The following is a 22,937-nucleotide window of genomic DNA, read 5'->3' as shown; positions in this document are numbered from 1 at the left end:
ATTCTTCTCGGATATAACCAACGTCCGCACATACCGCAGTGCGAATATAGATTCGGATCACTACTTAGTAGCTGTATGCAATGCATGCACTCAAAACTTCCGACAGTTATCACCACGCGTCGAAGTCGAACGCCGCGGCTCAACATCGAGCAACTTCGTAACGTAGAAGTGGCTCAAGACTACGCGCAGCAGTTAGCAGTGGCCCTACCAACTGGTACGACGGCGAATGTGAACAGTTGAAAAAAGAGAAGAATGCAGCATGGGCGAGAATGCTGCAACACCGTACGAGAGCGAATGAGGCACGTTACAAACAGGCGCGGAACAGGCAGAACTCAGTCTTTCGGATGGAGAAGCGCCAGCAGGAAGAACGAGATCGCGAAGCGATGGAAGAGCTGTATCGCGCTAAGGACACACGAAAGTTCTACGAGAAGCTGAACCGCTCGCGCAGAGGCTTTGTGCCACAAGCCGACATGTGCCGAGATAATCACGGGAATATTCTCACGAGCGAGCGTGAGGTGGTCGAGAGGTGGCGGCAGCATTACAATGAGCACCTCAATGGCGACGTTGCAAGTACCGAAGGTGGCGTGGTAACAGATCTTGGAGTATGTGCACAGGACGAAAGACTTCCGGCCCCTGACCTCAAAGAGGAGGAGGAGGTTGGCTGGTTGAAAAACAACAAAGCCGCTGGAGCAGATCAACTACCAAGCGAGCTTCTAAAATACGGTGGAGAAACACTGGTGAAAGCACTACTGCGTCATTACCAAGATTTGGGAGGAGGGAGTATTACCGGAGGAATGGATGGAAGGTATCGTGTGTCCCATCTACAAAAAGGGCGACAAGTTGGATTGCGGGAACTACCACGCGATCACACTACTAAGCGCTGCCTACTGTGAGGGACGCTTCAGGATACTTTGGCAATAAAGAACACCGATATAGTTTCCGATATAACACTCGATATTTATTACTTTTCCACTCCTCAGTAATATCCGCGATGCGACCGCGACGCAGTTCTATTCCATTCTCCCGTTTCCCCGTCCCTTCCTCTTCATCCCCCTTTCACCCCTTCGCTCTCACTCCACTCCTGTCAAAAGCTCAGACAATCCGCTGAGGGGAATGACACCAACTTACAGGGCTGGTGTTGTCAGACTCTACAATCCCCCCTTGGTTTTATTTGAATAACTTCAATGTGGTATATAGTCCAAAAACTTCACAGGCTCCTTTCGCTTCCGTTTCGAACCAGACGGCCGTTCTTCCAAAGGAACTGGATCAATATGACGATGTGACTCCCCTTCATCGCGAGCTAACGAATCTGCCTTCTCGTTGTCTCCCTGAGCTGGCTGTTGTTGTTCTTCTGGCTCGATCCGTTTGAGGTCCGCTATATTCCGCCTATACTCTCTCCCGTCTTGTGCTGAACGCACTGTTGTATCAGCCCCGCTCTTCCGAACAACGATGTACTCTTCTGGTGCAAATGTTGAGCTTAGCTTATTCTCTTTGCGCATCCGTTTTACCAAAACTCGGTCCCCGATTTCAATTACACTATCACGCGCCCGACGCTTCGAGTCAGCTGCCATTCTCCCCTTTTCTTTTTTCAATTTATCGTGGTCTCGAACGTCTTCGTCCATATTGAAGTTGTGCGGAAGTTGAGGAAGCTTTGTTCGAATTCTGCGACCAAACATCAATTCCGATGGGGATCTTCCGGTAGTAGGATGAGGTGTTGCGTGGTAGGACAGAATATATTGACACAATACATGCCTCCAGTCTTGACCTAGTTCCTGCGCAATTTTTAGCCGCTTCAGAATTGAACGGTTTTGCCTTTCAACCTCCCCGTTTTGTTGAGGCCAATAGGGAATAGTATTTACTGCCCGGATACCAAACTCATCGCAGAAGGTTTTGAACTCCTCGCAGCCAGCGCTGAACTGTGGACCGTTATCAGCTCGGATAGTGATCGGTACACCATAGCGACAGAAAATCCTCCCAAGTTCCTCGATTGTGAGTTTTGCAGTGATTTTATGCATTTCGCAAATTTCGACATACCGGCTGTAATAATCTACGACGACAAGTAAAGTTTCACCGTTTGGAAGAGGCCCAAGAAAATCAATCGCTATATCCTCCCACGGCCCATACGGCATCTCCTTCCTTACCATAGGTTGTGGAGGGTCTGGAGTTGAAACTAGGAGACATCCTCGACACTTCTTCACAAAAGCTTCTATAACCGTATCCATCTTTGGCCACCACACAGCACCTCGTAAATGGGACTTCATTGTTCGCATTCCCAAATGTCCTTCATGAGCGATCCTTACTACTCTATCTCGCAACGAATTAGGAATGATAATTCGGTCGGTCCGTAGTAGAACATCCCCGAATCGACAAAGTTCACTTGCTATCACCCTGAAAGAAAGCGGCAATTCCTCTATATTCCCTTTATCGATGATATCAAGAACTTCTTGAATCTCTGTGTCCTCCAGGGATGCTGTAACGATTTCTTCCCAACGTAAAGCAACCGATGTAGCCGATGATAAGACAACTTGTTTAACAAACAATTCCTCTCTCGGATCAAATGGCACTGGCGCTATAGTATTCAATCGAGAAAGAACATCGGCCAAATTCCTTTCACCTGGAATATGACACACTTGATAATCAAATGCTTGGAGCCGAAGAACCCACCGTTCTATTCTTGCGCATGGCCGCGATCTTTCAGTGAATAAATAGACCAACGCCTTACAGTCTGTTAAAATATCAAACTGACGGCCATACAAATACACCTGAAATCGTTTGACGCTCCAAACGATAGCCAAGGCCTCTTTCTCCGTTTGGCAATAGCGTCTTTCAGTGTCAGTAAGGGATTTAGATGCACAGGTAACAACTCGACTACGACCTGATGGGTCAGTTTGGATCAAAATTGCTCCCAATCCTGTAGGGCTTGCGTCGGACATAACTGTAGTTCGATGATCCTTGTTGAAAAACCCGAGTCTCAAAATATCGGTCATCGCAGCCTTGATACTATCAAATGATTGCTGATGGTGAACGTTCCACTCAAACTTTGAATCCTTCTTTGTTAGCATCCGGAGTGGTTCATCTAGTGTGGCCAATTTTGGTATAAATTTATTGAGATAGTTCGCCAATCCCAAGAAGCTTCGAACTTCAGCTTCATTTTCGGGCCGGCGAAATGACTGAATTGCGGCTACCTTGTCATCTGCCGGAATAATTCCGTCAGGAGAGATTTGATGACCCAAAAATTCGACTTTTGTTACCCCAAATACGCATTTTTCCCAGTTCAGTTCTACTCGACGTTCTTCAAACCGTTTCAGCACCTGACAATATGATATAATAAAACAATGTTCTATATTATCTTAAAATTTCAAAGAAAAATAGTATTAAATCAAAAGTATGAATTCACTTCTCAATAAAGAAAACAAATCAGAGTACGCAATCAACATACCTTTTTCAGTCGCTTGTCGTGCTCCTCTCGTGTGCTACCTTCGATGATCACATCATCTAGGTACCATGATGTTCCCTCGCAACCTGCCAGTATTTGGTCCATTACCTTCTGGTACAGTTCGGGTGCAGTTACTAGACCAAAGGGAAGTCTCTTAAATCGAAACAACCCCTTGTTGGTGATGAAAACCGTGATGTCGCGTGACTCTGGGGCCAGTTCAACCTGCAGAAAGGCGTCCTTTACGTCCAGCTTGCTCCAATACTTTCCTTTTCCCAGCCTGGCTAGGTACTCATCCACGACGGGCATTGGATGTCTTTCGCGAAGAACCGCTTCATTGACACGACGCAGATCGAGGCAGATCCTTGGTTCTCCATTGTTCTTCCCGACGACTACGAGCGGCGACACCCAAGAAGCAGGCCCTTCCTTCACTTCAATAATGTCCTTGGTAAGCAACTGCTCTAGCTTCCGATTGACTGCATCTTCCAACGGTATCGGAATCCGCCGAATTGGCTGGAACACGGGCTTTACATGTGGGTCCATGTGGATCTGAACTTGGACGTCCTTGATCTTGGAGAAAGGTTTTGCTTCGCTCGTCACCGCAAAAGCATCTAGTCCGACCTTTAGGATACCTAACTCTTTCGAGGTTTTGTCTCCGAGCAAGGATCGTTGGCCACCCTTTACGACATAAAACTCTGCCGCAACCGTACGCTTTCCAACTCTGACATCAGCAATGAAGGTTCCCAAAATCGGCAACGGCAAGTCGCTGGCGTAGCCTTTTAGGATACGGGAGCTACCCTTAGTGCACTGGCGTACGTTGACTTTAGCTTGTTTCAAGCTTTCCCAGACAACATCCGGAATTAGATTGGCATCGGAACCGGAATCGATGAGAAGGTCGAGCACGACTCCGCCAACTTCGCACGCAAGAACGTTAGTGTCGTTTCCGGAATAAAACGCATAATACGTTTTTCCAGGTTGTTGTTCAGCTTCGGGCTCGGGTGGTGCCGTTTCGTCTTCTACCACACGGATGCGATCTGTGCCGCCAACTGGCATTACTACGGGCTTCTTTCTAGAGTTTCGCAGACGACAACATGATTCAAAATGGCCCGTCATTTTACACCCGTGACAAACGATATTACGTGCAGGACACCTTCTGTCGGTAGAGATGTGGTCGCGACGGCCACAGTTGTAACACCGGTAGGTCTTGTAGCTGAACTGGTTATTTCGTGCCTCGCTGAATTTTCTTGGCTCGCGTCGCGAAACCTGCTTCTGACTGCGATCTCTGACATTCACAGCGCTGATTTTGTAAGCTTGTTGTCCACCAGCGAACTCCTTTTGCTTACTGTTCAGATCCATTACCTGAACTTCTATGCTTTCCATAGCCACGCCGAGAGCTTCGATCTCGCTAAGTGAACGATCCTGCTGTAGGATTCGACGACGTAACTCCACGGACGCACAGCCTTCGATCACTGCATCTGTCAAAAATATCTCTGTCAAGATATCTTTCACCTCGTTCGAATATTTATCGAACCCACAATACGAAGCCTGCTGACGTAATCTCAGCATGAAATCAGCAAACCTTTCACCCTCCTTTTGCTTCATTTGTTTGAGCTTATGTCTCTCAAGGCAATCCTGTCGACATGGTTGGAAAAAATCATCGAGAGCGTTAATGGCCACATCGTACCACTGTTTCTCCAATGACACCAGTGGAAAATTCTCTCGGTTGGGAAGATTCTGGAAGACTCGCTGAAGTTGTGGACCGCCCAAATGCAAAAGCTTTGCTCTCTTTTTCTTTTGATCAACGACATCGTACGCTTCGAAATAACATTCTAGCGCGCCTTTCCAGGTCCTCCACTCATTGAACAGTCGATGCTTTTCGATGTCGTCGCACCGAAACTGCTGTACAGGTCGACTGTCATCTACCTGTAACAAATCCATTTTAACAATCCCTAATCAGTAACATCCCATATTTAAATGCATTTGCAATTTACCAACAGCAAAGGGTAATAAACACAGTGTAAACAAAAGAAAACAACAGGTTCAGTTTTCGTTAGTCGTCTCTTTATTTCTTACAAATCATCATTATGTCTCACTTTGTGACTAGTGTACGCCGGAACATAGACAAATTCCCGTGGAAGGCATATCCAACCCAAATCCAACCACCTCCTGTAGCAACTACTACAGGCACTTACATAAAACTACCCGTGGTCTACGCGTTTAACCACCTCCTATAGAAAACTATAGGTACATACATTGTCAACTCCCGTGATCAATATTGCGACCACCTCCCCTAGCAACAACTAGAGGCACTTTTATAAACCCGTGTTCACTCGGAACACCACCTACAGAGCAAAATATAGGTACATATATTCAATATAATTCTTTCTTACATATCGCATTATCAGCTCCCGTGGACAATATTGATCACCTCCTCTAGCAACAGCTAGCGGTACATTTTCCTCCCGTACTGTTCTAACACCTGAACACCACTTATAGCTGGTCATATAAGTACACACCCACACACACAATTTGTCGTTTTTTCGCATCATACCAATCCGTTCATGGATATTTCTTCCCTACCGCACTCCAACTATCAATATCACGACTCGGAATGAATGTAAACATGATTCCGAGATTCCTATTGGAATTCTCACAAGTATCCGATCGTTCCATTCGCGGTTGGAACACCACTACCTATACACATCACCAGTTTTTTTTTTCTTTTTTAGCTCACCACCATTTTGAAATAGAACCCCATTCTCAAAGCCCAACTCACTTGATGAATTAATGCAGTTTCCACTTACCATTTTCAGTTTCCTCGTCGCCAAATTGTGAGGGACGCTTCAGGATACTTTGGCAATAAAGAACACCGATATAGTTTCCGATATAACACTCGATATTTATTACTTTTCCACTCCTCAGTAATATCCGCGATGCGACCGCGACGCAGTTCTATTCCATTCTCCCGTTTCCCCGTCCCTTCCTCTTCATCCCCCTTTCACCCCTTCGCTCTCACTCCACTCCTGTCAAAAGCTCAGACAATCCGCTGAGGGGAATGACACCAACTTACAGGGCTGGTGTTGTCAGACTCTACACCTACAAGATACTCTCTCAAATTTTATGCCGCCGTCTATCACCGATTGCAAGAGAGTTCGTGGGGCAATATCAGGCTGGATTTATGGGTGAACGCGCTACAACGGACCAGATGTTCGCCATCCGCCAGGTGTTGCAGAAATGCCGCAAATACAACGTGCCCACACATCACTTGTTCATCGATTTCAAATCGGCGTATGATACAATCGATCGAGAACAGCTATGGCAGATTATGCACGAGTACGGATTCCCGGACAAACTGATACGATTGATCAAGGCGACGATGGATCGAGTGATGTGCGTAGTTCGAGTATCAGGGACACTCTCGAGTCCCTTCGTATCTCGCAGAGGGTTATGGCAAGGTGCTTGCTGTTCAACATTGCGTTAGAGGGTGTAATTAGGAGAGCAGGGATAAACACGAGTGGTATGATTTTCACGAAGTCCATTCAGCTGCTTATTTTCGCTGATGATATTGATATTGTCTATCCGGTTGGAATCAAGGCCGACATTTAATCAAAAATTGCCATTTTCTTAGTCTACAAGTGTCGCAACTGTTTCGCATCTAGTGCGCTGTGTTGCTGACAACAACGGGAAGGATGCGCCCTATTTTTGACATGATTAAAAAACGTCGCGAGTTGGGTCGCGTCGCGACTTTATTGTGCGAAGTCCGGTTTGGTGGCGGCCCGACAATATTATTTGAAACGATGGCGAAAACGTACATTCGACTAAAGAGTGAAGCCAGACGAATCGGATTAGTCATTAATGTGTCGAACACAAAGTACACGAAGGCAAAGGGCTCCAGGGAGGAATCACTGCGCCCGCCACCCCGAATTTGTATCGACGGTGATGAAATCAAGGCGGTTGAAGAATTCGTGTACTTGGGCTCACTGGTGACCGTTGACAACGACATCAGCAGAGAAATTCAAAGGCGCATTGTGGCAGGAAATCGTGCTTACTTTGGACTCCGCAGAACTCTACGATCGAATAAAGTTCGTTGTAACACGAAGTTAACCATCTACAAAACGCTGATTAGACCGGTCGTCCTCTATGGGCTCGAAGCATGGACCCTACGTGCAGCGGACCATCAAGGTGTTGCGTACCATCTACGGTGGAGTGCAGATGGAAGACGGGACTTGGAGAAGGCGAATGAATCACGAGCTGCATCAGCTGCTGAGAGAACCAACTGCATACCGCGAAAATCGGGAGGCTACGGTGGGCGGGTCACGTCATCAGGATTTCGGATAGCAACCCGACTAAAATGGTTATCGAGATTCATCCGACCGGTACAAGAAGAGGTGGAGCGCAGCGAGCTAGGTGGGTCGACCACGGACGATTTGCGGACCCTACGCAGAGTGCGGAACTGGAGACAAACAGCCATGGACCGAGTGGAATGGAGACGGCTACTATGTACAGCAGAGGCCACTCCGGCCTTAGCCTGATCGGTAAGATAAGTATGATTGTTACACGTTTATCATTAAAAGCGATTAAATTATATATTTATTTCGAAATTAAATTATCTTCAGTAGAGTTAGGAAAGTATGTGATATAACTACAAATAAAGACAAAAAATGCAGCATTGATGTATGTATTTGAAATATATATATTTTACCAATAAATTCACAGTACTGAACGTATTACATTCGTGTTACCAAATGACTTTATTTTCGCTCTCTATGCTTTCCTTCAAATTTCCGTTCTCCTGTATTTTGAATCGTGAATTTTGTTGCTTTTCACTTATGCTTGCAGTCATGCCTTTTCCATCGTAACAAGGGAATTTAAACGGGATGAGAATGTGAATAAGAGCTTGTGAGTTTGTATGAATTTAATTCAGAGCAAAGATTTGGCAATAAATGTATATGATTTACAATTTTCATTTTCTGTTTTCTTTCTTTTTTTATCCATGCTCAAAAACGATTCCAAATGGTTGACTTTTAGGCATACCAAAACCGTCCGCGACCGCGTATAATACTTATCGAACGAGAACTGTACTCTTTTTTGCATCTCGATAGGCAATTTTGAAAGAATCGACGTTTCTCGTGAATGCTCTTGTTCTGTAAGGAAATTTGCAGAGATTGATTTAGAAACTTATTTCTTCTGTGTTTGTGTGATTACGTAATAATATTCGCTATTCGATTGTTGACTTCCACTCGTTTGGGAATGTCACCTTAACTTTTTCTAAATTAAGTAGTTTAACCGTTCTAAATAAAATTAAAACTTACTCAGCGATTCGTTTAAAAGTAAAACGAAACTGGATGTATGAATCGATTGCACAAAACTTTTAGGAAGGATTGGGGGTAAATAATTCAACATGTTGGGTTTTCAATATTTATCCTAGCATCTTTACAGCACCTCTCTTCAAATTAAAAAAAAAAATAAATCACTTCGACTACAAATATGAAAGCACTAGTTCAAATCGAAACACGCGCTTGCTTGTGTCTATTCTACAGCTTTCTCATAATACATGTTGGCTCAAAAGTGTTATATTCTGTTTTTTATCAGGAGTAAATGGACAGGATACTTGGTTTATTGATTCAAAAAAAGCAGTTTTTGAGTATATATTTCAGTTACATGCGCAGAAATTCAATGTTTCACTTGTTGATTATAGATTTGCATGGTGGCTATCAGAGAGTGATAATGAGCGCTTGCACGCTGACGTCATCACTGTCTCCTTCTCTTTCTTTCCTTCGGCGTCGGTCCATAAAGCCGTCCTTGCCCTCAAAAAAAATTTGAGGGCAATGTTTACAAATCGTATGAGAATTTGATGAGGTTATGTTTTTGATGCAAGCCTCTATGAGCGCTGTCTTTGAATAGATACTTTGTTCCATAATTTAAAGGTTATTAGATCACATTCATTTATAGGTTTGTTACAAGTTTGTTTTCTTTTTCAATGATTTTATTTAAATATATAAATAATCATTCTCTTAAGAAACTAGATAACTAAGCTACTTTCCTTACAGCTACTATCATTACATCCAGTCAATCCGTTTGCTAGTTTAAGACTATTGATCTTATTGTTGATAGCTTCCTTTTCCGTTTCGGCGAGTTGCTCTTTTTCATCATCGTCATCATGCTTTCCATTGCCGTTGCTGCTGCTGTTGTTGTTGTTGCTATCGTTGACGTCTTCGGCACTCAGGGAGGAGCTGTCGCCATTTTGTTGTTGTTCGTGCACTGGCTCCTCCTCCGCTGCGACGGCGTCGATAACAATCTGCACGTTGGGCGTCGTTGCCAAGGGTGATGATGGTGAGGGGGGTGTCGTTGGAACACGTTCGGCCATCGGAGTTACCGGCGCCGACTTGGATTTGTGCGCAAGAGGTGAGTCCGCTGCCATCGCCGCCGCCGCCGGGAAGCTGCTGGTCGTGAAAGAAGATGGCGGCTTGATGGCGGACGTTCGCTTGTTGGACGGCGAGGGGGTGTTCAGCTTGGCTGAAGTGATGAGTCCGTTTCCACCGTTCAGCTGGGTGCGGATTGAGGTTTTGAGCAATTTTGTACCATTGGCTGGCGGCGACGAAGGAGGCGATGAGCCGCTGCTGTTGCTTTGATTGAGTTTGCCAGAGGTCAGCACGTTGCCGATGAGAGTGGTGCGAACGGTTTTCATGGAGGAACCGTTGGTGGTGGTGTTAGTCGATGGAGATGATGGTGCGGATGCAATGTGGTTCAGATTACCAGTTGATCCGAGGGAAGACCGCTTTTGGCCCATGCCGCCATGATGATGATGGTGGTGGTGATGATGATGATGGTTGGAGTGCTTGATCGATGAGAGCTGAGTGTACACGGATGAGATTTGAGTTTTTGGCTTGTGGTTCACCGATCCACGGCTGCTGTTGATGAGAGAGGATGATGATGTTGTGCTGTGGTTGTTGCCACCATTAGCGTTGGGATGGTGGTGACTGCTGTTGGTAATCGCTGGAGATCTGAGGCCATTGCGTATGGTAGGCGCTTGTTGAGGCGTAGACGGCTCACTTCGACTGTGAAACATACGGAAAATGGAATTAGAGATTTTGAATTAGGAAAAATGAATTAGGTTTTGATACGTAGAATCAACAATCAGGTTGTGCAACTTTTACGCATTAAAATATGAGTAACCATTTGATATATTTTTCGAAAAATGTCTAATACAGTGTGAAATGCATCGAGTTGAAGTTAAAGCAGAGTTTCGAAATGTCGTGTCATGTGAATACATGTGAATAAGTTGAGATTAGTCAACAATTTCATAATAGGACAGATCAATGAAGTACTAGATTTGTAGTAATCTGAATTTTAGTATGGTGAAAAGGTCAGTTCTCCGTTTCTGCAATGAAATGGTGCAAAAAGCGTGGGTATTATGATCTGTTGCCTAATTTGATGCTGTTTGAGCAAAACTTTGGGCTATAGTATTGTTGTTTTCTCCATTTCTTGCAACATAAACAACATAGTTATCAAAGGTTTTGCTCAAACAGCATCAAATTAGGCAAGGAATCATACTACCCACGCTTTTTGTAACCATTTCATTGCAGAAACGGAGAATTGACCTTTTCACCATACTAAAATTCAGCTCATTACTACAAATCTAGTACCACACAGAACGTGCCCCATTAAGTCTTATCCATGTTCAAATATGAAGTGATAATCACAAAAATATTGTGAGAGACTATATACGACACATAATATCATCGTATCATCATAGTATCAATTTCATAATACAGTGATAGACATTCGTTTAGCCGAGAACAAGGAAACTCATACAAAAGATTTTATGATGAAACTTTGTTATCGTAGCAATAGTATATCTAGTACAGTTTTATAAAAATGTGATACATTAAACTTACATATACACTGAAACAAAACCGAGGGTAAAAACCCTTCAAATTTCATTTTTTGCCTAGACATTCGTTTAGCCGAGGTAAATGAAAAATTGGTTTTCAATCGATTTTTTGCAATTTCGTGAGTATATTTCGAGAATATACTCCAAGGCATTTAATTTATGACGTGTTAGCAAGATATTTGACCTTAAAAGTTTATTTATTTGTGAAATTCAGAGAAATATTATAAAAAAATGTCCCGATAAGGAGAAGCGACGATAAACAAATTTATTTAAGAAAACTGATTTCTGTAAACACTCAAACGTAAGCTAGATTAGGGGGTATCCATTAAGTACGTCACGCTCAGAGGGGGGAGGGGGGTTGTGAAAAGTGTGACAAGCAACGCATTAGGTACAGTCGAGACTCTTATAAGGGGCTGTCCATAAACCACGTGGTCATAAGGGGGGGGGGGGGGGGGTTCGGCCAATGACCATTTTGTATGGACCAATAAAAAAATTTGTATGGACTAATGACCACGCGGGGGGGGGGGGGGGGGGGGGGGTTGAAAAGTCCCAAAAAAATGACCACGTGGTTTATGGACAGCCCCTAAGATCACTGGTCGGGGGGCGCAATAGGAATCCGCTTAATAGGAGACTAAGAGCTTATGGGATTTCGCCTTTTTGGGGGTGTGGCCTATTATCTCGGGTGTGTTAAGAGTTAGCGCAATACTTTCTTCGGCAAAGTTTTAGGGCTTGATAAGATCTACCATTTAGAACTTTGGTTCATATGAATAGTTGGCAAATTGGCCGCTAGAGGGACCATCCACAGTTTGATGCTAAATTGCACTACAGGAACCATATCAGGTTGTCAAGCAAACGTTACGATATGCGACAGCTCGAGACCCTGATAATTTGGAAGTACAGTGTCTTCGAGAAAGTTGTTGGGTACGCCAATAACTTACTGACGATGAGTTGCGAAGTTCGAAATTCCTCCACTGGGCGGCGCTAGTGAGCAAGTGAATTTTCAAAACCTCATATCTCAGAATCCCGATAACTTAGAAAGTTGGTGTCTTCGGCAAAGTTGATCAGTATGACATGAAATTACATAAAAATAAACATTTGTTCCGCAATTCTGCCACTAGGTGGCGTTTACCGGGTTTTTCGTCTTTTTTGACTTTTTTTTGGGTTTTTCGGCTTGGCAAAACTAGTGTCGCTCCCCCTGATAACTTAGAAAGTTGGTGTCTTCGTCAAAGTTGATCAGAATGACATAAACTTACATACACATTAACCCTTGTTTCGCAATTCCGTCACTAGGCGGCGCTAGTGAACATGCAAATTTTAGAAATCTCATAGCTCAGAATCCTGATAACTTAGAAAGTTGGTGTCTTCGGCAAAGTTGATTAGTATGACATAAACTTACATAAAAATAAACACTTGTTTAAAAATTCTGCCACTAGGCGGCGTTCACTAGTTTTTTCGTATTTTTTTTTTACTTTTTTGAGGTTTTTCGGCTTTGCATGTTCACTAGCGCCGCCTGGTGGCAGAATTGCGAAACAAGTGTTAATGTTTATGTAAGTTTATGTCATTCTGATCAACTTTGCCGAAGACACCAACTTTCTAAGTTATCAGGATTCTGAGCTATGAGATTTCTAAAATTTGCATGTTCACTAGCGCCGCCTAGTGACAGAATTGCGAAACAAGGGTTAATTTGTATGTAAGTTTATGTCATTCTGATCAACTTTGACGAAGACATCAACTTTCTAAGTTATCAGGATTCTGAGCTATGAGATTTCTAAAATTTGCATATTCACTAGCGCCGCCTAGAGACATAATTGCGAAACAAGGGTTAATTTTTATGTAAGTTTATGTCATTCTGATCAACTTTGACGAAGACACCAACTTTCTAAGTTATCAGGGGGAGCGACACTAGTTTTGCCAAGCCGAAAAACCCAAAAAAAAGTCGAAAAAAGACGAAAAAACCCGGTAAACGCCACCTAGTGGCAGAATTGCGAAACAAGTGTTTATTTTTCTGTATGTTTAGGTCATACTGATTAACTTTGCCGAAGTCACCAACTTTCTAAGTTACGAGGATTCTGAGCTATGAGATTTCTAAAATTTGCATGTTCACTAGCGCCACCTAGAGGCAGCATTGCGAAACAAGTGTTAATTTTTATGTAAGTTTATGTCATACTGATCAACTTTGCCGAAGACACCAACTTTCTAAGTTATCGGGATTCTAAGATATGAGGTTTTGAAAATTTACTTGCTCACTAGCGCCGCCCAGTGGAGGAATTTCGAACATCCCAACTCATGGTCAGTAAGTTATTGGCGTACCCAACAACTTTCCCGAAGACACTATCCTTCCAAATTATCAGGGTCTTGAGCTGTCGCATATCGTAACGTTTGCTTGACAACCTGATATAGTTCCTGTAGTGCAATTTAGCATTAAATTGTTGATGGTCCCTCTAGCGGCCAAGTTGCCAACTAACCATATGAACCAAAGTTCTAAATGGTAGATCTTATCAAGCCCCAAAACTTTGCCGAAGAAAGTATTGCGCTAACTCTTAACACACCCGAGATAATAGGCCACACCCCCAAAAAGCCGAAATCCCATAAGCTCTTAGTCTCCTATAACGCTCACCCCTGTCTAGTAGGAGTTCGTTTAAGGTGAATATAGAACGAAGCCACATCCCGAATTTCCAAAAGCACAAATCTGAGAAACCAAACGATGGATCGCCATGAAAACTTGATCGATTGGTCACCACCAGCATGTGACCAATCGATCAACTTCTCAGCTCGATAGCATATTTGGTTCTTCAGATTTGTGCTTTTGAAAATTCATGGTGTGGCTTCGTTCTATATTCACCTTAATAGGAGTCCGTTTAATAGGAATTCGTTTAGTAAGAGACTCGACTGTATATGTAAAACTTGTACGAAGGGGGGAGGGGGGTTGGAAATTCCCAAATTTGGCGTGACGTACTAAATGAATGCCTCCTTAGCAGTTTTGAAAATATGGCACAGAATTATTGTCAGAAATGTTCAAATTATTGCATAAAATGTCATGAAAAAAAATAAGTATATTGGTTTTTGGTTGGTTAAACTTTAAAATGGGATTGATAAAAGCTAAAATAAATAGTTCTGCATTGAAATAAATACGTGCCCTAATGCCTGTGGAGTATATCTGTTTGATACTACCATTACTAAATGAGTTAGAAGACTGCAAAGTGAAAGAACTGCAAGAATTGTCAGATTTTGTGTACCCTGTTTATTCAAAAGCAGATGCTCATACAAAAATGCAAGATTTGGTTAAATGATTGGCGTATTTCATTCAATCTGAAGAAATATATTATACATGAGTCTTAGTTGTGAACCACATTCATTTTAAACATGATTTATTTGAAAACAATGTCTAAATTATGAAACAAGTAGTTCATGCTAGAAATTTGAATATTTTCGGTGCCATTTCTCGAAATATGAGCCGTCCAATGTATATTATTTCAGCCAGAATACAGTCTAGAAGATATTGGGAGCTATTAGAAGACGTAAAAGTAGTAAACGCTGTGATTTATGCAAGTGAAACCATCATATTTCATCAAAACAATACTTAAATACGTGATTTTTTGATGGTTTGTGTTATTTTTTTCTGTTAAAAACGTTGTTTTTCGCAAAATTTCAACCTGCTTTGGTCATGAAACTTTCATTAGATTCTTTTGAAACACTTCCTATAAAAATAACTACATCAAATCTCAATTGAGAAACATTTAAAATATTATGACATATTTATATGAGATGCATGCAACATTAATATGGCAACACTTCCAAAAACGATCTAATTCATGATTTACAAGTCGATCTATAATGCAGATCACCATACAAAATGACTTTGTTGGATATTTTTCGAAATTTGATAGTTTTTTATTATGGAATTCTAAAAATTGTACAATTCGGCTAAACGAATGTCTAGGCAAAAAATGACATTTGAAGGGTTTTTACTCTCGTTTTTGTTTCAGTGTATATGTAAGTGTGATGTATCACATTTTTATAAAACAGTACTAAATATACTATCACTACGATAAAAAACTTCAGTTTCAACGGTCTCTGTGTCGCAAATAAAACATAATAATAATAATAATAATAATACGATAAAAAAGTTTTATCATAAAATCTTTTGTATGAGTTTCCTGGCACTTTTTTGAAATTTTTTTAGCCTCGGCTAAACGAATGTCTATTACTGTACAAACAGGGAGATTTCTATTTTGGGCGCCATGCTTGCTTAAAACTAGACTCTAAAGCCAGGAACACATAGCGTCTGTTTAATTTTTTATCTTTCGGGTTGAAAGAGGCCACGCCGTTTGGTGCAGTTGTGGGCCATTCGTTCCGGTTGGGTTTAGGAAATCCGGAGGAAAAGTACAGCTAAAACATTAAAAAAAAAATCTCACCAAAACTTCGAACGAAACTATTTGATATGCAATGGGAGATGCAAACTGTTAAGTACAAAAAAAGCGTTATACGCGATTGAGCCCCAAATAAATGAACTAGATAGAGATGCAAACTGGTTCTCTAGGTACTCCTTTGTAAATATATTCTGAAATTTGTTCAATAATGCTGAAATATATACCCACTCTCGGAACACTAGCAGGAATGCCTCCAAAAATTACATCAGAAAGAAAGGGCCCAGGAAAGAAGTTGCTTCAGAAATACTTTCCAAAATACCTTCAGAAACTCAGAAGTTCTCAGAGATATACTTCTTCAAGAATTGTTTTAGGTATTCTGAGATTCATCAAGGAAAGCTTTTCGAGAGTCCTCCAAAAATATCCGGAAATCCTTTAGAGATTCTTTCAGAAACTGCTTCTGGGATTGCTTTAAAAACTCACTCCGGAGTTTCTCCGAACTTTTTCCGGGATGTCTAAGGAAACCTCATCGGGGATTCTTCCAGGAAATCCTGCCAGGATTCTTCTAAGATTTTCTCCCGGGAACCCTTCAGGAATTTTTCTACGTGATTCTATAGGGAACTTCTTCCAGGTTTCTTTCCAAAACTGCTTCGGGATTTTGTTCAGGAACTCTTTTCTGGAATTCCAGCATATTCTTCAGAAATTTCTCCAGAAGTTCATTTTGGATTTCTCCCACATGTTCTTGCAATTATGCAGAGTTACTCCAGAAGATTTATGTGGCATTTGTTGCAATTGTTAAGGAGATCCTCACGAAGTTCCTTCTGGAATTCCTTGGAAAATTCCTCCTATTCTTAAGTTTAGTAAGGAATTCTCCCCTGCAGTTTTTTGTGGGTTGCCTCCAAAAGTTCCTTCCAGGATTTCCATTCGGGAAACTCGAAACAAAAATTTCTTCGGACATTCCAAAGAAAACTATTAGGAGAATCTCGAAATCGATTCCTGGAAGATTCCAGAAACTCTTGGAGAAAATCAGTAATGAATCCCTTAAAGTTCCAAGAGAAATATCAGCAGGAATCTTGAATGAAATCTAGAAAGAAGAATCTCAGAGGAATTGATTGATTTAGCTCTTAAACTCCTTAGAGAATGTCCTGCAGAATCCTTAATGCAATCTGCGGAAGAGGTGCTGGAAGATTTTCATAAATACTGTTTGGTGGAATTGAAGTATTCTAATGCAACTGCTAGGGGACTTCTGATTTCTCAAAACAATTTTTGTCCCAAACTGTGGCGAAATTTCAAGGAGAAATTATTGTGCTATTTCTAATGGAAGTTGTAATGAACAGTGATGTAATTTAGCGTGAATATAGGCTGTTTCAGAAATTATAAATACACTAACGATTAACTGCCATTTCAATTTGAGCACAATATCCAAAAAAAAAAAAATTCTAGCTCTTATAGTAAACATGCTAACGAAGCAAATAATACCAATTTTGTTGATGTTTCTGGTAAAAGTTAAAAAATAGGGCTCTGTAAACTAGATGATTAAAATTTGAAGTTGCACAAAGTGGTCAAAAATTGTAGCATAGTAGAAAAGAAAAAAATCTCACAAATGAAATATTTAATTTTCAAACACAATAGAAATTGCTGTATCGATAAAAAAAGATATTTCTCGATTGGCAATAGTTATTTTTACTGGAATATTTGATCAAGAACCACCATTACGGGCCTTCTCAATACAAAATTTTTTGTTCCAAATTTCTCATCAACACCAGTAGCAACAAACGTTAAGCAAACGAATGTCTTAATTACTGCTTAGTGCATTCGTTTTTGTGGTTTGACAAACTTTGCCATCTGAAGGATCGAATGAGCTGAAAAAATAAGTTTGTTTAGATTAAATGCGCTCAGGAAAACTAATAAACTGTATGGTAGTTCTTATGTTCCGTAGAAAACCTTAAAAAATAAGAAACTATATCTCCGAAAAAATGTTGTGGAAATGAATTTATCGGTTTTTCCCAAATTTTGACCAAGGCATTCCTTAGACAACTTGTTGAGAAAGCGAATGTGATAAAAATTTAGATAAGTTTTGGTATTTAGTGATAAATAATGTTGAAATCATTAAAAATCACCTTTGTGCAAATGCAAATTTGAAAAATTAAGTTATTTGTTAGAGAACTCGACTGTTCTTTAAAATATCGAGACAATTGAAAGGAAATATAAAAATATGCGGTACAATATGCTATTCTCTGAATGAAGTTGGTAAAAATCATTAGAACAGTTCATTTAATTTAATAAACAAAGTGTATTTATAATTTCTGGAACAGTCTATACATTGATGAGTTCCTAATGGAATTTTAGAATGAATTTTGTGCATTCAACGGAAAACCTGGTCAGATTTTCAGCCGGTTTTACAAGAATTTTTACTGCAAATTTTTTTGAGGATAGTTAAGAATTTTACAAAAATTGTAACTGCTATTTCAGTTTAAAGAAATCAATGGATTTTACCCGAAAATGTGCAAAATTACAATTTTAATTGAAAAAAAAAACCTCTCATGAACTCGACCATATTTTACTCAAGAAATTTGGACCGAAGCTCTTTAAAAAAATGTCTCTCCTCATAAATCTAGCTCTGGCTTGACCCTACTTTGTTCTGGAAATTCCACCAGAAATTATTTCAACTAAAGATTTATGTTCTTTCTAACTTCATTTTAAAAAATTTAATCGGTCGTAAAGCGTGCGATAGTGCCAAGCTCTCGACGCATACTAAATTAGACACCAGCAAACAAACTGATAGATGGCTAGGTACGCAGAGTCCGAGAGTAAGTCTCGGCTTCATTCCGTTGTCACTTGTAGTTTGTAGTCACAAACGCAAGTGTGTTGGGTATTGGCATCTAAGCCGAAAGAAAGACGAGTTTATGAAAAGGAGTGTTCACGGTGTGTCTTCACAGTCAGTTTGGCTTTTTATTCCACAGAATCGTTAATTGTTCTGTGGCTTAGTTGGTTAAAGCGCCGGTCTAGCGAGTCGTCGGTTTAAATCCCACCAGAACGCGGGTTTTTTTTCACAAATTTCATCTCTCAATTTGTTAATTAGGAAGCATCCATTAAGTCCTTTGGCAATCAAGTGATTAGATTGAAAATTAGCATACCCAAGTGGTACGCATGTGGTATGGTAGTCTTCGAAAACAGTTTCTAAACGGGTTTAAACACCGGATATCTAAACTATATATTAAGAGATTTGCAGAAAAGTGCATGCAGTCAATCGCTTCTGAAAGGTACAGCCGCGGTTTTCACTCCCTGTTTACTTCATCTTTATGGGAAATAACATTGCGGCTGTTCCTTTCGAAAACCATAGACCGCGTGAACTTTTGTGTAAAGCCCCTTTTTGAAACATTTCAACGACCGCGCGGTGTTTACGTTTCAAGAAATCTGACAATACTTAAAAAGGCATTGAGGTGTCCAAAACAGTGGAACCTGATGCTTCAGGAATCAGTAATTTTCATCAAATTTTCAGCCAGATATCGTCTTGTCGGAATTTTAACCGGACAGTAGTGGAGGCTTTTACGATCACATTAGCACGATCATTATACATAACACCCTCTGAATCTGTTTGATTTTGGCTTAAATTCAAACTACTGTCATCTAGGGGTCCAAAATTCGACCATTACCCTACTCTTATATTGTAATGTAAAAAAATTTTAAACTTTTTATGCCTGAGATATTTTTAGTATTTTTTATTTTATTTTTATAATCTAGTGCATAGTTGCAATATTACAGAAATACGATGATAACGTGTTGTAAGCTCAAAAAACAATTTACCTCATTTAACTAACGGTGTGCAGCATGAAAGTAGAGTTAAGGTAAATGTTTGTTCATGGTATTAACTTGTATGTATATTTCGAGTAAAACATATCAACATCTTGCAACTCTGCTCTGATTATCGTGCACACAATTGTCATACAACAAATAAGCACCAAAAATGCTCCTTTCTCAGGGTGGGTTCTTGTCCATCAGACTATCCGGATTACCGGTTCCTGCCAACAGCCGGACAAGTATCCACCCGATTGTGCAGCAGATGCAAGATGCAGATGACGTTGATGGAACACAGTAGAACGAACGAAAGTAACACATCGCATACAAGTACCTGTCCGAGTGGCAGCCTGTTTGATTTGATTTGTGATTGCATAGGATTTCCGAGATTCCGCACGGGGGGGTTTCGTCGATGAAAGCATTTGATTTTATGGGAAGCACATTTGAGGGCGATGGTTGATGATGGTGCGTTTTTGATTGATGATGTGCGTATATTAGCGAAAGGGTACATGTTATATGATCCATTTTTTGAGCAAGCAGCATGGGTTAAAAAGGTTCAATTTGGTTAGTTTAAGATGGGTGTTGAGCGAAAGAGATGAAGTACAAACAGAAGAAACAACATTCAAGGGTTCAGGTATCGACTTCTGTTTGTGGTTCTGATCCGTTCCTGGCGAACAATCGGGAGAAGCATAATGATGAATAGCGGATTTGATGTAGCCTATAGTTGATTTGTCCCATTAGAATCGTGTTCAATCGGATTAGTGTAATCATAAACAGGGACGTGCGAATGGACAGTTGTTGTCTCATTCGGGGAACCACAAATCCGCAGTCGATGCAATTTGTTTGGGGTGTTAGAAATCGATTGAATAAATCCGGTATAAACGACAAAAGGCAACACGTGAAGCCATAAAATCGACCAGCAATCGTGCGTAATCCTTGCACAGCCCGATTAACGAGGTTACACTCGAAGTCGGTGCAGTTTCTGATAGGAAAAAAGTCAGCCACAAACAGAGAACGACGGGGCAGGTAACAGAAAATGGCTCTATGGTCGGGAAAGGCAAAACAAACGAGTAACAGATAGGAAAGAAAAGAAAATCGGAAAAGATTAAGAAACTATGAAAAGGTCAAATAAATAAATAATAAGAGCAAATATATCCAGGTGAAAGAAAATCAATGGCGGTAATGAGGCTAAACAAAAAAAAAATGAGAATGTTAAATGGCAAATGTGCGATATTTACCTCGCTAATCCTTCCTGTCCGCCAAACGATAAGGGCCTCAACTGTAAAAAGCAAAGAGTTTGTAAGTCCAACATCTATCGATTCTTTCACGTAACTTACCCTCTCCGTCTGGGTGGCGGTGCTGATTGTGTCAATAGTCTTGTCATCCGGGCCGTTTCCAGCGGTCCCGTTCGAGGCAACCGATAGGCCTGCCTGTAGCTTCTCCCGTTCGGCTTCGTACTTTTCAATCAGGTTCTGCTGCTGCCGGATGGTACGGTTCTTGGCTGTGATCTCGCCCTGATGGGTGGTGGAAAATTTACGATCAAACGTTAGTTAGTATGCTAGATTTGAAATTGAAGCTAATTCTATAAATATTTACAATTGTTTAGAAATCGGGAGATGTTTTGAGGGGAAGCCTTGTGGAACAAAAGACCAAAGCGCTATAGAGAACAGTGAGGACTTGATTTCAAAAGATGTCAATTAGAGAATCAAAATAAAAGCAAAGTAATAATGTGAGTACATTTTAAACATTCAACAGATGTGTGGTCTCGAAAAATTACGCAAAAAGTTTCCGTGAGAATGGAAATAGTCGCAAACAAATGTGGCATATTGGTCTGGCTTTTTTAGAAAAAGACATTCACAAAACTCTGGAACAGTTTTAGGTTATCCTGAAGTACAAACCTTCAAATCTACGGTCATTTCATAACCAGTGCTCGCATCATAAAGAGATGTACTCATCATGAAGTTCATGGAGATAAACTTGCCAAAGGTCTGTATAGGCTTGCTGAGATATGAAAGTAACCAGTGATAATACATAATATCACATGCTAAGTCTGATCAACTATACAGTGCTAGAAATAAGTATAAAGATAGAGTTGATTTCCATACAAAATAATCATGTTTGAGGATCAAAATCTCTGTTTCTAGCGATTCGATTGTGATGCAATTTTGGCAGCAACCTTAAAATAGTTAGAATTTTAGCTACTATTACAAGTCATCATCCATGCAAATGTTTACATTGACTTTTTAGATTCAAATAAGTATAAAGACAATTTTTGTATGGAAATAGTGTTTTTATATTAATTTATTTGAATCTGAAAAGTCAATGTAAACATTTACATGGATGGTTATTTATGGTACTAGCTGAAATTCTTGTTATTTTAAGGTTGCAGCCAAAATTCCATCACAATCGAATCGCTAGAAACATTGACCTTGATCCTCAAACATGATTATTTTGTTTGGAAATCAGCTCTATCTTTATACTTATTTCTCGCACTGTAGTGAGTTGCACGGATGTTCTAGATCTCTCGAGAAGCTCCTGGGAAATATAGTCTCAGATCAATAGGGTCAAATGGTCTCAAATACTTTCAATACATTAGTGATATATGCGCACTTGGTTCATAGAACTAAGTTCGATAAGTACGTCTGATCATGCAAGAATCTTCTGAAGTATTGACATATGGATCAACAGTCAAAACCGTTGATCAATGTGCAAGAGTGTACGATGTACGTGTGTTTCTAAAGCTGTGCTGCATGATTTTTTTTTCAGGTCATCTACAGACTTCTTCTTCTCCTTCTTGTTCTTCTTCTTTTTGTTTGAGCACTTCCAGAGTTATTAATTGAAGGGCTTTCTTTGCATGCCGTTATAATGAATTTGTATATTGTGAGACAAGTACTATATGCCCAGGGAGTCGAGAAAATTCTCCCGACTGGTACAGGAAACGAACCCACCGTCTCCAGATTGGCGATCCATAGCCTTAACCATTAGGCTAACTGGAGACCCGAGCATAATCAATAGTCATCTAAGTCCTTGTACCGACTTTTCGAACCCTCTAAGCAGAATACCCTCTCCGAATGAGTGTTATCAGTTTTGTACCTTTTAGTTCCACGGTGGAATTGAAAGGTACAAAACTGATTACAATCATTCGAAGTCATTTAAGGCTGAGTAGCCCATCATCTGTCTCGGCAGCCTAACTCTGTGACTCGAAATTTAGAAGTGATAATACGCATATTTGTTCTTGGCAAACGACTGGAATTATGTTGCCCGTCGTTTCGGCCATGGGATGTGGCCTTTTTCAAGGGAAAAATTGGTCTATCGTTTTTGTCCTAAATTGTCTGGTTTTGTGGTTGTCGGTTGGTCATGATCTGGGCTTTTTTGGTGGTTGGTGGATCAAGTAGTAGTACTGTGTAAAGTTAATGATAAAAGTTCCCACAAAATCATCACAAAA

General features: G+C 40.8%; 2 protein-coding genes across 13 annotated transcripts in view; both read right to left on the bottom strand.

The window, feature by feature from the left end:
• Positions 1–3,430: 3,430 nt before the first annotated feature.
• Positions 3,431–5,035, bottom strand: LOC115265157 (uncharacterized protein K02A2.6-like). The gene has a single exon (XM_029869416.2). The coding sequence runs from the start codon at positions 5,033–5,035 to the stop codon at positions 3,431–3,433; it is 1,605 nt and encodes a 534-aa protein (XP_029725276.2).
• A 3,073-nt stretch (positions 5,036–8,108) lies between these two features.
• LOC109413045 (serine-rich adhesin for platelets) overlaps positions 8,109–22,937 on the bottom strand; it is a 384,895-nt gene continuing 370,066 nt past the window's right edge. For 9 of the 12 annotated variants that reach the window (XM_062854512.1, XM_062854508.1, XM_062854509.1 and 6 more), the window contains 3 exons: positions 20,830–21,006; positions 20,731–20,771; positions 8,109–10,491 (listed from right to left, as the gene is read on the bottom strand). In XM_062854512.1, coding sequence (XP_062710496.1) covers positions 9,456–10,491; positions 20,731–20,771; positions 20,830–21,006 — 1,254 coding nt within the window. In that variant the 3' untranslated portion in view covers positions 8,109–9,455. The other 3 variants (XM_062854520.1, XM_062854519.1, XM_062854518.1) reach the window with 2 other exon arrangements.

The sequence above is a fragment of the Aedes albopictus genome, chromosome 2 (genome assembly GCF_035046485.1).
Source record: "Aedes albopictus strain Foshan chromosome 2, AalbF5, whole genome shotgun sequence".
Classification (NCBI taxonomy): domain Eukaryota; kingdom Metazoa; phylum Arthropoda; class Insecta; order Diptera; family Culicidae; genus Aedes; species Aedes albopictus.
Note: the sequence above shows the minus strand (reverse complement) of the source record. Positions and strands in the feature narration are given on the sequence as shown.

Coding starts and splice junctions, on each gene's coding strand:
- LOC115265157 (XM_029869416.2), bottom strand. CDS start 5,035: ATGAAGCAAAAGGAGGGTGAAAGGTTTGCTGATTTCATGCTGAGATTA.